The 15,016-nt window shown below is 41.0% G+C and overlaps 1 protein-coding gene across 4 annotated transcripts in view; it reads right to left on the bottom strand.

Annotated features, from left to right (window-relative positions):
- MAP4K4 (mitogen-activated protein kinase kinase kinase kinase 4) overlaps positions 1-15,016 on the bottom strand; it is a 136,477-nt gene that overhangs the window by 47,474 nt on the left and 73,987 nt on the right. For all 4 annotated transcript variants that reach the window (XM_079973142.1, XM_079973143.1, XM_079973144.1 and 1 more), the window contains exons 4-6: positions 6,867-6,992; positions 5,394-5,504; positions 1,773-1,863 (exon numbers count right to left, since the gene is read on the bottom strand). In XM_079973142.1, the coding sequence (XP_079829268.1) occupies positions 1,773-1,863; positions 5,394-5,504; positions 6,867-6,992 (328 nt within the window). The remainder of the gene's footprint in view (positions 1-1,772; positions 1,864-5,393; positions 5,505-6,866; positions 6,993-15,016) is intronic.

Here is a 15,016-nt window from a genome sequence, read left to right as displayed (position 1 = left end):
GTAGTTGCTTTGATTCTCACTGGTCACAGGCATGCTGCACTGAGCTAATCCACCATTTAGCTTAGTGTGTCACCTGAACCCGGTCTCTCTCCAGACATACCGTGAGCCATAACCAAAGTTTGTTCTGTGTTTACAGATCATTGTTTGTCAGGGAGAGCTGAACCACAAATGTGGGTTTGGACAACATACCAAGCCAAACCATGACGCCACAGAGCACAACAGCAAGGGAGGAGCAAAATGGCTGCAATATCCTCTCTAGGAAGCTGCGTACGTGCTTGTTCATGCTAAGCCATGGCATGGCTTAGCATTAAGTGAGAACAAGGGCAGAAGACTTTCTGACACAGAAAAATACAATTTCCTAAAATGCATGCTATACCAGCAGCTCTTTTTGGGCAGCATGGTTATTCACTGGAGAACCAAGGCAACCCTCTTATTTACTTGTTACCAGGAACAACCCACTCAACAAGCAAAAATGCTCTGAAGTCAGATTAAGAGATACAGAAACTAAGCAGAGATTGAATAGCGTCAAGACACAAATGCAACAAGTGGAATCTAGAAGTGAATCAGTGCCCTCAAAATGAGAAAACAGCTTAGCTATTTAGTTGCATCACAATAAGTAGTCTTTTATAGATCTGACACAGGCATGGATGGAAAACAGATGCTGGAATTCCCTACCCAGGGAGATTCACATGGTGCCAACACTGCTGCCTTTCAAAGTGCAGGCTAAATTAATCCTTTCTGCCCAAGCTTTTAATATTAACTAGCATGTTTTATCAGCTGTGCTGCTGTTATATTTGTATTTGTTGTTGCTTAATTGTTTTAACTGGAGTTTTCAGGAATCCTTGAATGCAGTTCATAGTTGGAAGGCAGGCTACACATCTTTTAAATGAAGTTTGATAACTTCGTTTTATAAATCTGGAGCGCCGTGCATAATCACCGTTGATTAAGAGGGTCTAGGCTTATAGGGGCCTGTGCTTATTCCCCAAGGCTTTATTTAAGTCTCGCTTTGCAATTTAGCAAGAGACTGCTGTTTGGATCCCCAAATGGTGACCAAACCCATTGTGGCAACCTTGTCCCAAGTTTGGTTCCTAGACACTTTCAGCGCTAAAATACTCTTCATGATGAGCAACATGCTTGCCACCCCATCTGTGTGCAGTTCCTTGCCGTGGTCCTGTCACTGGAGTGAGGGCAGTACTTGCAGGTTTTGCCAAGGATTGCAAAACATATACCCTCTTCCCCCATCACATGGAGGTGGGGAGGGGAGAGAGAAAGAAAGCTGAAACCTCAGAGCTTAATGTTTATGGCATGGCCAGTTATAGCCTGCATAGTTTAGCTTCATGTCGGCTAAAACATTAAAACGCGGAGGAGAAAGTAAGAAATACCATATCTTTTGCTCTATAAGACTCACTTTTTCCCTCCTAAAAAGTAAGGGGAAATGTGTGTGCGTCTTATGGAGCGAATGCAGGCTGCGAAGCTATCCCAGAAGCCAGAACAGGAAGAAGGATCTCTGCTTTCGCTGCGCAGCAATCTCTCTTGCTGTTCTGGCTTCTGAGATTTAGAATATTTTTGTTCTTGTTTTCCTCCTCCAAAAACTAGGTGCATCTTATGGTCTGGTGCGTCTTTTAGAGTGAAAAATACGGTAATCTATTTTTAAAATATAGATTTGCAACCCTCTTCTCTTCAGCTGGATAGCAAATGCTGCCTATTGCTGTATGGAAGAACAGCAACAGCAGAGGGGGGGAAAAGTGAGTAGAACAGGCTAATTAACTTACCCAGTTTCACCTCTGCATTTTCTGTTAGCAATACATTCTGCCCTTTGATATCCCGATGAATCACATGGTGGGCATGGAGATGCGCCAATCCCTGCATTTAAAAAGAAAAACTGTAGGGTCTTCTTCTCCTTTAAATTTGCAACTACATTCTATTGCAACTATTTGACAAAACCATACTATAGACCTTGGGGATTCTTTCCCTCCAGCCCAGCGCAACATGATCAACTGTAGATGTACTCAACAGCATACCACCCACATAGACCTTACCTGTCAAAAATAAGTGCAGCTATAAAGCGTTGTGCACACATTTTACAAAGGTGAAGCACAACAGCTATTTTAAGAATATATAAATATGTATAACGTATGCTTGCCTGGCAAGAGTTAATATTATAAGGACCACACTGCAGCATGACAATGAAACCACTTATGGAAGCTATGCAGAGGTATTCAAAGGATATACAAGAAACAAAACAGTGCACTTTTGCCAGGAATATGGAATGACTCAGCTGTGTAAGAGAGGACTAAAAAGCAAATAAATGTGCAGCTTTAGGAAAGGGGTGGCTAAGAAGACATGTGACATAAGGAGTAATTAGGAACACTTGTTTACCACTGTTACTTAATGCATGTTTATTACCTGCCTCGAGCCTCCGGAGAAGGCTAAAAATTAGATGTGACAAACTTAAAAGCACAGTAGCAGTGTGAATTCTAGATGCATTTTTTTCTCTTTAGCTTGTACTGTTATGCAGATGAGCAGATATATAAATCTATTTGGTACAGATAGTGTCTTCAATCATGGCCAAATTATTGGAGGGGAGGGACAGGAAATGGTTTATGTTGACCATTTTCGACAATTATTCGCAGTGCCTTAAGTCTTACTCATTTACATCCCATTGCATGCTAGGACAGCACTGGAAACTCTTTCTTCTCACTGTCTGTAAGTTCCCAAGCAGCACAAAGAACAGGAAGCATGAATCATTTGTGCTTCCCCTCACCTCAATAGGTAACATGCAACGCTGGTCCTGTGGGACACCTACTGAACTTCTAGAACTTAAGTGAATGTGCTGATTTTTACAAAGTACTGAACTGTATGAAGAACTCTGAAATTCCATGAGAAAAGAAGACATGCTTGCTATCCGTCTCCTGACAAGTGACGATGACCTTGAAGCAGTGCTTTGCTGAAGCTGGTTCATTTTTCTTTTAGGTATCGGTGGGGGGGGGGGGAGGCAGATAGGCTAGTAAATATTTCTGAGCCAGTAACTTTCACAAATTTACTGCTACAGATAGGTAGCCATGTTGGTCTGCCATAGTCAAAACAAAATAAAAAAAATTCCTTCCAGTAGCACCTTAAAGACCAACTAAGTTAGTTCTTGGTATGAGCTTTCGTGTGCATGCACACTTCTTCAGATACAGAATTTACTGCTGTTCTCTTTTGTTTTCATGAAACTTAATTGTGAAGGAGATACTTCAAGTCAAGTGCAAGTGCCAGGTCACTTATAAGCAACACCCCTAAGCAGCAAAGTTTTCTTTTCTCTCTTTCTTTTCCTGCCCACAACGGACATTATTTGAAAGTGCTTTGGAGCTGAATGATTAATATTAATAGCACAAAATTAACTGATTTGCTTTAAACAAAAATCTTTGATCATGATTTACTGTGCCCAAGCTGCTTTTACACCATGTGTTAAAAATAAATGAAGGGATCCAATTAAATTGAACACCGGGCAGGACTGGAATAAAAGCAATGATAATACTGTTCCCCACAAAGAATGCAGACTTGACCTCTGGAATATAGTGCTACAGAAGCAGCAGCGGCCATAATTAATAAACAAAATGCCTCCGTGATCTGTTTTGGTAGTGGGTCCATGCAATTTGGGAGTGAAGGATTTATCCATTCTATAAAAGGTATGATATTACCTGGAAGTTAAAAACTTCCAAAGCTCTACTGCAGGGTTTTCCAAACTTGGGTCTCCAGCTGTGGACTACAATTCCCATCGTCCCTGGCCACCAGTCCTGCTAGCTAGGGATGATGGGAGTTGTAGTCCAACAACAACTAGAGACCCAGGTTTGGGAAACCCTGCTCTACTGCATCAAGCCTCAGTCCTGCCAATCAACAATCAGGTGGTGGCCTTGCCAGAAGTGGTTTTTTACCAGCACCTATTCTGATACACCGACTGCAGCCTCTCATTGGAGGTAAATGGTCTATCCATTGTTACATACGGTATGGTAATAGGGCACTCTACACAGACCTGCCCTTGAAAATAAGGTCCAACAAAATTGTGTGTGGCGCTAAACCCATTCCTAGCCCTATCACTTGTATGGATGGACCACAATTTACACATTACAGTGGTGCTGATAAGGTTCCAGTAGCTGCCAAAACACAACAGGCAATTTTCCTTTTAAGGAACACCTGCCAGGAACTGATGCTCATTTGTTGTAGTACGGCATATTCCTATATTGACATATTTCTATGTCAATACACCTTGCAGCAGGATTGATGGATTTATCAGGTAGGGGGAATACTGCCTTGCTTGTTTTATGATTATTATTTAACACAATCTGGATTTTATTCTATATTTAGGATTATTCTGAGCACACAAATAGATTTTTAAGTGCTAAAAAACCCAAAACATTATGGAAGGTCCCTGCTTCCAAACAGCACTTAAGGCAGGATTCCAAAGTAGGCAACAAATCCCCTCTAATAGGTTGGAGGAGCACAAAGCAGGGCTTTACCTACACACTGAAAGTAACGAAGCAGCAAGAAAACATTCTACCGGTAATCCATGCTGTTTTATGCACACTTAAGGGTTCAGGTTTGAGCAGTACTGAGGTAGAGATTTGGGCTGCTCCTATATTTTGAGTATGAACTTTATCTTAGTGTTCCATTTGGCGCCAAAAGTTATCCAAGAAAATTAACACAAAGGGAAATGTTTGTGCAACTGCGAACGGGTACAGGTTAAAACAGAACTGCCTTCTCTTGCATTCATGGTTTAAACAATGGAAAGGCAGCATGCAAATAAAATGACGTATGTATGTATCCAAATTTGAGCTTACAGAAGAAGAAACCACATACGAAAAAGGAAGAGTAACACTTATGCCAAAGAAAACAGAAGAAGGCCAGCATGCAGTCCTTTTTATTGATCCACCACCTGGCTGCATGACCCAGAGAAACCACCCTGCGCTAGCCCTATGAAGTGGATGAAGAAAACACATGCTGTATTTTAATATCCATCGCAATTTGCAGATTTGCAGACAAAGATGGGAGCAGCCCTTGGCCATATGTTTTGACTGTACTTCAGCCATTTGGAAAACGTTCTTCTCCGTGGGTAATCAGGCTGCTGTCTACTCCCAGAGGTCTATTTTGCATTACAAGCGAAGCATCAGACCCCACCACTTAGTACGGATTCTAATGCACATAATCTATGTTAAAATGATTATCTAACCGTTGGCTTAAGCTTGGTTTAATTTTTTTTTAAAAAAATGATTAATATTCAAGAACTGCTTTAACCCTGTGTCCCATGTCACAAGGTTAAAGCCATGTACTTCACTGCCAATTCACTGGAAATTAAATCTCGCCATTTTTGTTTCGTTTTTTGAAAAGAAAAAAAATGCTTCTAATTTCCTTACCCTAAGAATTTCTCTGGAGATGTAGGCTATCCAGTCCTCCTTCAAAGTATTTCCTTTCGTATTCTTCACAAGGTCTGTAATAGAGCCTGCACCACAAAACTCCATGACAAGCTACAAAAGGGCCAAAAAAAAAAAAGAGTCAATATATGATAGAAATATCAGTGATTCAGCTGCACTGCAACAAAGCTTATTGGACAATTAAGGAAGGCAAGCAATCATAATCTATATTCCTTTAACATCAATACATTCATTTATTAGCTTCCAGAGAACAAAGATGTTCACATTACTTAATGTATGGCATGTATATAGTAGTAACAGGTGACTAAACCAAAGACTGCGAGATTGTTTGGATATTGAAAAGTTCTGCCTCGGAATGGCAGATGAAGATGATGGATTTTTGGGAGCTAGCCAACCTGACCGGAAGAGTCCATGACCAGAAGGAGGAGGAGGACCAGGAGGAATGGATGAAATTCAAAGACTATTTAGCTAAATATGCTAAGATAATTTAAATAGAAATACTTGCAATTACCAGATTGGCTTAGGATTTAAATATGTGATGTTATACAACTGTATGTTTAAAGTTAATATGAAAAGAAAGAAAGATGTTACTTGACTAAGTAAATTTTATGAGAAATTAGTTTTGGAAAACTGCTACAATGATATACATTGAAATTCAGCCAGGGGGATTCGAGGAAGTCATTCAACAATGTTAACAAAAGTGGAATTATTACAGTTAGGGTGTTTGTTTGTTTGTTTGTTTATAAATTTGGAAAATCAATAAAAAAAATTGAACAAAAAGAGAAAAGTTCTGCCTCAATGAGCAAGGCAAAAAACAGATCCTAGCACACACATGCTCTCTGTCTTTTGCCTTGAGTTTCTAGAATGCCAAGACACGTGGTGTTCTAAAATTTGAGGGCAAGGACACAAACTTGCCCCACCAATTGACATTACAAGCCAAATCAGTCTCCACCAGGACTAGGGCATCTGTGGCTTCCCAGGTGTCAAATGACTGCAACTCCTATTATTTGTAACTACTGGCCATGGGTCAGCTAGGGCTGATGGGAGTTGGGAGTTCAACAAAATCTGGAAGGCCACAAGTTCCCCAACCCTGCTCTATACCACTAGGCTGCAATCCTAGTCCCATTTACCTGCGTGTGTAAGCAAGGCCCAGTGAACTTAGTGAGACTTGTGGATGACACGAAAGGATTATTTGCAGAAAAATAAAATGCTCATATTACTCTCTGTTGTATATTTTTTGCAAATATTTTTTGAATTTATGCAAACCACATTTCTACCAAGCATTAAAGAGGGAGTGTTTAAGGGAACAAAATTATACATGATTTTAAAGATTAAATTCTCTTTGAGTTTTCCTGCTCTGCTAGTGAGCGTAGCATTAAGCATTCAGGGTATTTTTGCTGGGAATCGAGCATTTAGTTGCCATTCACATTCCCATTTCCTTGTGAACATGCTTACCCATAGTTGGTCGTCATGTCCTGGAGGACTTTTCTTAATAAAAGCACCATAGTAAGTTGCAATATTTCTATGATGGGAATATTTCTTCAGCATGTTTATCTCCAGCTTGATTTCTTCTTCTTCGTCCTTTTTAGGGGGGAAATAGATAGATATATGTTTATATGAATGCATCCATTGCAGTATTTGTGGCGCGCACACCCCATAACATATCTCCCCCATTAACCTCAGAGCAGCAGCACAAAATTATCCCATCCTGTGGAAATCATGGGTGGGTTGAGCACTTGGCAGAGGAAAACAACTAACAGGTTCAGCCCAATGAATTAAAAGCCGGATCTAGCATTAGTAGTGCAATTCGCTGCCTGTTCCACCCACCTGCCCTTTTGTATAGGCTTTCAAAGATCTGATCAAGTGTGCTACTATTAGATTGTTTAACCTGTGTTTAGTTTTGCTTTCAAATAATCTTCACTTCTTGTTACTTACAAACTGGGGGATCCTGACTTACAATACACAATGGCTAAGCAAGCCAACTTCAAACCAACTAAATACAATTCTGCATCTGTAAACTCTCGTGGTGATTTTAATGCAGCTGGCATCAATTATCGCTTTAAAGCCCTTACTGTTGGGCCTGAAATGCTGTCCCGCACATGTCCTCTGTATTCATGACATGACTCCAGCTTTAATTTGTGACAGCCCATCTTATTACTGAGAACTATAGCAGCAAGCTACATTTTCCACGCTATAAATGATCCTACTGTGTACGTTTCAGTTTTGCTCTACAAAACGGAAATTACAACCAAGAACAAATCCACACACATTTCCAAAATTCATGTGCCCTGGCTGCTAAGAGAGTCATAGCATATTAGCAACGTTGTGTGCATAGGACAACAGACCTTGCCCAAACACTCATGCACACACAATACAGTTGCCTTGAGATATGATCTACAGCAGTGACATCTGGTGGTTACTGTACATCATTGACTTGTACTAGCAGTTTTCAAAAATGCAAGTACATTGCAATTCATTCACGTCAATCTGCTGCCCTGCCCATCTTTCCCCTCTCCCTCATATAAGAGTGCATGTTGAGAATCAAGTATCTTGTTCCCTCACCAAAAATTATACCTTTCTATTTGTCTCTTGGACCTCTCGTAAGAGCTTAGTGAGGGGACTAATGAATGATGGAGCCAAAAATACCAATCTGGCTAAAAACAGCAGCATGCAAGAACGACAGGAAAACAGAAATAAATTTCTCAAACAAGTTAAGTATGATGTTCAAATTAATTAGGAAAACGTCGGCACCAAAGCATAAAACATTTTCAATGGTTCAATAAAAGAATGGGCATCTGATTAGCTCCTCGAATTAGAATTTATTCTCATTCTTACATAATCTTTTAAACATATTTTTTAATATTGGCTTCCTAGCATAAGCAGCATGATTATGATAAAAACAGTACTCTTGATTGGCAGTGTAGGCTTTTTGTTTACGGGCATTTCATTATACAGTGACACACAAGACTAGACCACATTTGTCTGATCCAGCACTAATATCTCACAGCTCATACGCAAATCCAGCGAGGCACTGAACCTATGTTTTCAGTACAGCTGCATCATAAGTGCAGATGTCTCAAGTAGAAGAAGCCTGTCAGCCAACCTTTACCATGGCAGCTGTAGCATGAAAAAATGTGACTGCCAGCAGAGACCAAAGAAACCAAGGGTAGGTCCTACAACATGATTTGTATGATCATTCCAGTTTCCAAGCAGAGCACTTGGAAGACTTGAAAGAGAGATTCCCAATTTGGACCAATGGTAACGTCTCAAGGGCCCTCTTATTTGCTCTTTGGACCAGAAAACGTTCAGAAGGTCTCTTATACCCCTTTCTCTTTTACAGCACAAAACAAGCCCATTATTTAGCTGGAAGAGACGTCCTCAGAGACCTGTGTCTTGGATGAAAGGCAGAGTGCATATGAAGCAAAGCCAAAATAAATAACGGGAGCAAGGTGCCATGGAATTATCACAAGAGTTAATCCAAAGTTGCTGCTTTTTAAGCCTCTGTGTGACACCTTGAACAATGACAAAAGCTGGTGCCAGGAGAACCTCCATTGAGAAGGCTTTGCATGATTAGGATAAAACAATCGGGGTCTTATTGGGGTACCCCACTTCTGATGGAGATGGCAGTTCTATTATGTCACACGGTGCTGATCTTAAAGCATAGGGTCAAGCTAATATGGGAGGAGATTATTTGGATGCTGGAGTAAATTATGTCTAGAGGAAATCTCTAGGCAAAAGAGGACCAGGGAGTTTACACAGCCACAGTCTGAACCAGTACAGTATCATGCCATAATTTATTACTGAAAACTATCTACAATGCTGGAAGTATACAAACCATAATAAATGCAGTGCTAAAATATTAAATAATAGAAAGAACACATAAATTGGAAATAAAAAACCTTTATTGCCCAATAAAGAAATTTATAAACCAGTAGCATGCATCAGAAACACTAATTTTTTGCTTAAAACTTTGCATCTTTTAAAAAAAATGTATAGTTCAGGCATAGGCAAACTCGGCCCTCCAGATGTTTTGGGATTTCAACTCCCATCATCCCCAGATAACAGGACCAGTGGTCAGGGATGATGTTTCCCATTATGTAATGGAGAACATAATGAATGGATACTAATAAAATCAGTATGTTAACAGTTCATTGCCTTTTATCTCAAAATTTAAACAATACAGGGATTTATGTTTAATATAAACCCCATTGTATACATTATTGATTCCCCCTCTGAAATATTTTAATTCATCCACTTTGAGCTATTTCAAAGCATGCAAATTTAATTCCATGTACTTTTACCATTTTGTTTGCTAAATGTTTACAGCTTGCATGTAAATTAGATACCAATACGTTTAGGGAACCAGGTTTGCTTTTTGGGCACAATTCATAGATTTACAAACTTCATATAGCAATGGGGTTCGGGGGAGTAAACTGGCCACCAGCTCTGGCCTAATTACCTTTCATAATACATTTCCTTAAGTGGCTTAAAAACAAGTTGCTCCTTATTTAGTGGTTTAAAAAGGATACTATATTGTTCACCATTGATAGGCCCTCTCTCTGGGGTATAGAAGCCAGCCAGGGCGTGATAATGCCATTTGCAAATAAAATTAACTCTCTGTATCACAGTATCACTGAGAAAGGACAATAAAATAAGAATAAAGATAAAAGGGAAACTTCAAACAACAGGCAGCTAGGTATTTTATGGGACTATAAGCAGCGCCTGAAGCAAGGGTTAGCAGAACTGCGCAAGCACATGTTGGAACCATTTCCATGTATCAGAGCCAAAACACTTGCACAATACTGGTTTTGTTGTCACTGATAATGCAACCACCTGCTGCGATTTTCCTAACGGTGGCGGCTTCCCCTCCCTCTTTTGTTTCACTTGTCTCACTTGGCCTCCAATTCTTCACCTCTTAACAGTGCAACATTTGATACAGAAGGATGAAATGTAAACAAGAAAATAACTCTCTCATATAAATGAAATAAGTGCGCAGTTGGATCTGTGAAAATACGTCCCCCCACAAAAAAAGAAAACAATGTCTTCTCACAAACTTCTAAAGTTATCACACAGGATTTACCGTGATAGTGCGGAAAACCCTATGCTGATTTTAGTCATAAATAGCCAGATGGGCAACAACCCCATTTAGTTAAGGATACGGTAATTCCTGACTATCGAGAACAGGCATAGGCAAACTCGGCCCTCCAGGTGTTTTGGGACTACAACTCCCATCATCCCTAGCTAACAGGACCAGTGGTCAGGGATGATGGGAGTTGTAGTCCCAAAACCTGTGGAGGGCCGAGTTTGCCCATGCCTGATCTAGAACATAGATGACACCTATGACAACATTAGCATGGCCATTTGCACAGTAACAAATGAGATGGAATCCTTAACAGCCCTCATTACAGTGCTAAATAACCTAATTTGGCTGCTATCAACCAGAGTTGGTTTTAGATCCCAAAACAAGAGGGCGGTAGACAACTTATCCCATCAACACAATGGGAGTTTGATCAAACACAGCCCTATGGAATCAATGTTCCTATGGAAAAGTGGCAAATTACTAAAGGCGTTCAAAGCTCCACCCACAACGCTTATGGCTTCTTTGGAAAGGGGCCGATTTCTGGAATTGCCTTCAAATGTGGGGACACATTACTTTTAGTAATGAAGTGGCTGCTGTACGTAAATTTATTGTGCCAGTTAGCAGTATTTGAGAAAGACCCTCATTCATGCATGGTTTGTTTTTGTGTTCTCTCTCTCTCTCTCTCTCTCATTCTGTATTCCCTAAATGCATACAGGAGTATTGTGTTCCCTTTAGTTGCTTAGGAATGCTATGGAAGTGTTCTTCCTATCAAGTCTTTTTTTCTTTCTTTCTTTCATCTAAAAGCTTTGCTCAGACTCCAGACAAAAAATATACACAATGTCACCACTACCACAATGGCTTCTGTCGAAAAAGAAAACGGGAGGAAATGCAGCAGACAGAGGGATAAACTCCAAGACTTTTTTAACTAGAGAGGACAAGGAATGAACTAGGGACCTTATGCACGCAAAGCATGTGATTACTGCTGAGCTTTGACTCCTCTCACTGTTCTCCCAAGTTCCAATTTATACAGATTCCATGCTGTTTCCATGCTGCTGTATATACTAGATCAGGCGTAGGCAAACTCGGCCCTCCAGATGTTTTGGGACTACAACTCCCATCATCCCTGACCACTGGTCCTGTTAGCTAGGGATGATGGGAGTTGTAGTCCCAAAACATCTGGAGGGCCGAGTTTGCCTATGCCTGTAATAGATGCAAGCGAAAGAAAACACTATCTCCACAAAATGAATAACGTGAGAAAGGCATTTAGATACAGCAGTCTAATACTAGTGTTGTGGAGGTCCGATGCATCATAGATCTGCCAGGCCTGGGTGCTGGGGTGCCACTCCTCTGATAAGACACCAACCAGGCTAGCAAAAGGACTTCCACAGCAATTCTCTATGCACGGACTATGAAACATTTGCTTTAATTTGACCATTAAACCTTGCAAAATTGTGAACATTGATCCACCACTTTCTCTCCAGGACCTAAAGTCGCTTGTTGTTTGTGAACATTCAGTGTTAGAAACTGAGATAGAACAGCTATTCACCTTATGGCTCCCAGAACCTAGGTTGCAGGCACCAAAACAGAATAGCTAGTTGTTCCTTTTTTGCTAAATTTGATTTCTGTACTGCTTTCTGAACATGCTCAAAGCTGTTACTTTTACGCACACCATTGCTTGAACCACTTGAGCCACCATACTGGGCTAAGGAAATAACTCCCACAACTTAGCAGTTCTTCATAAATGGCAGTCATTCAATTGTACCAGCTCGATAGATAGATAGACAGATGATATCCCTGCATTGGCAGGGGGTTGGACTAGATGACCCTTGGGGTCCCTTTCCAACTTTATGATTTTATGACTAGCCAAATTTATTCAAATTACAATGAAAGCTAGGATTAGAGAACTCCAGTTTTCATATTTGAAATTTTATAAAATAAATATGAAAACTGGAAATATCTCAAATATATGAAAGCTTTCCTGCAACCCACATCTGTATGTTCATTATTTTACACTAATGTCCTCTGGGGTTCTGGACTAGTAGAGGGCTGTTCCTCTATTAGACTCTATTAGTAATATACACTTGGCATAACTCTTGAGAACACAAATGTATCCTGTGAATTTACAGAGATACGTGTAAATATATATTAATCAATTAAGATGTAACAACATGTACAATGTGCATGAAATGGATATAATCCATAGCCAAGAGCCACATGCATGCATTTCTTCGAAAAAGTCTCCATTTGCCACTCAAGAATAGTGAACACCAGCTGAGCATAAATCCAGAAGGCATAATCTTCAAAATTATCAGAGTATTAAAAAAGAAATATAATTCTCAATCTGACATGAAAGACTTTTGTAAAAATGCATCCGGTTATTGCTTTTGAAAGATGTCTGTTTCGTGTACATGTTGTTACAACTTGATTAATATATTTACATTTATTCAGAATGTCAGCTTGGTATTATCTATAGAGACCTACTTACTAGCTATTGTGGCTATGATATATTCCATTGTGCTTTATGTAGGGGTAGAATTATATGCATAGCCTGCGCTGACTCCTTTTGTTTTCTTAGATCATTAGTCAGTCAGGAAACATATACTCTTGTTTTGTTTTTGATAGCTATAACAGAGTACAAAAGCACTTTCACAGAGTTGCCAGTATCCTTAGACCAGATGTTTACAGCAGCACAGCTGCCAACCATACACTGAAACCTTGCAGCTAACATGGGAAGGTAATCAACAATGCACAGAGTCACAAGGTGTTCATGTCTGTCTGTCGCAGACATGACATCATACAGGCAGCACGCTGATGACATTCAACAGCCATCTTCAGTTACCATACCTGCTTAAGAACAGCAGACAAAAGAGTCATTTATTAATCAAACAAACAAACAAAAAATCCCATTCACACCCAAAGGCCATTTCATCACAAATATGCTCACAGACCAAACCAGATAAGAACTGAACACTTAACATCCCACTAATTTCCAAGGGAGGAACTTTCTCTACCAAAGTCAATCAGACCTTAAGAATATTTTTCAGGAGATATTATCAGCTCAGTGCTGAGCACATCAACTCCAACAGGAAACCATAGAGCTTCCAGCAAGGTGATGCACCTAATAAGACATTCTACCTGGCATGTCTATGGAAAGGAGGAGAAGGAAACAGCAGGAAGCTCGCAGGGGCAGCCATATAAGGACTGCAACAGAAATGGTTGCGTTTGTTTTTGTTTAAGTGATGGGTGGTGGAGCAACAGCAATCTTACTTTGGTGGAAGGCAGCAGCAGCAAATTTTGGAGCAGCAACAGTAGGGGTAATTTTGGCAGCAGTTGTCAATGACAGCTGGCAAGCTGGGTGTGGGTGGCGCTGTGGTCTAAACCACTGAGCCTCTTGGGCTTGCTGATCATAAGGTTGGCGGTTCGAATCCCCGTGACGGGGTGAGCTCCCGTTGCTCTGTCCCAGGTCCTGCCAACCTAGCAGCTCAAAAGCATGCCAGTCCAAGTAGATAAATAGGTACCGCTGAGGCGGGGAGATAAATGGCATTTCCGTGCGCTCTGGTTTCCGTCACGGTTTAGTCATGCTGGCCACATGACCTGGAAAGCTGTCTGTGGACAAACGCCGGCTCCCTCGGCCTGAAAGCTAGATGAGCGCCGCACCACATAGTCGCCTTTGATTGGACTTAACTGTCCAGGGGTCCTTTACAGAAAAGGGGAAAGGACTACACACACCCCATGAATTGCCTACAGTGGGACAGAAAATATAATTTCCATGCAGAAGGTCTCAGGTTCAGTCCCTGACTATCTCCAGGTAGGGTGAGGAGACAAACCCATCTGAAATCCTGGATAGCGACTACCAGTCAGTTTTGCCAGTACTTAGCTAGATGAACTTATGCTTTGACTCTAAGAACCTATGTCCCTGTCGTTACTGCTAGCCTCCCAACCAGGATAAGATAATAATAATAATAATAATAATAATTTATTATTTATATCCCGCCCATCTGGCTGGGCCTTCCCAGCCACTCTGGGCGGCTTCCATAAAAACCAAAAATACAGTAAAATCACACGTTAAAAACTTCCCTGAACAGGGCTGCCTTAAGATGTCTTCTGAATGTCAGGTAGTTGTTTATCGCTTTGACATCTGCTGGAAGGGCGTTCCACAGGGCGGGCGCCACTACCGAGAAGGCCCTCTGCCTGGTTCCCTGTAGCTTTGCTTCTTGCAATGAGGGAACCGCCAGAAGGGCCTCGGCGCTGGACCTCAGCGTCCGGGCAGAATGATGGGGGTGGAGACGCTCCTTCAGGTATACTGGACCGAGGCCGTTTAGGGCTTTAAAGGTCAGCACCAACACTTTGAATTGTGCTCGGAAACATACTGGGAGCCAATGTAGGTCTTTCAAGACCGGTGTTATATGGTCTCGGCGGCCGCTCCCAGTCACCAGTCTAGCTGCCGCATTCTGGATTAGTTGTAGTTTCCGAGTCACCTTCAAAGGTAGCCCCACGTAGAGTGCATTGCAGTAGTCCAAGCGGG

Source organism: Podarcis cretensis (genome assembly GCF_951804945.1).
Source record: "Podarcis cretensis genome assembly, chromosome: 4".
Lineage (NCBI taxonomy): Eukaryota > Metazoa > Chordata > Lepidosauria > Squamata > Lacertidae > Podarcis > Podarcis cretensis.
Note: the sequence above shows the minus strand (reverse complement) of the source record. Positions and strands in the feature narration are given on the sequence as shown.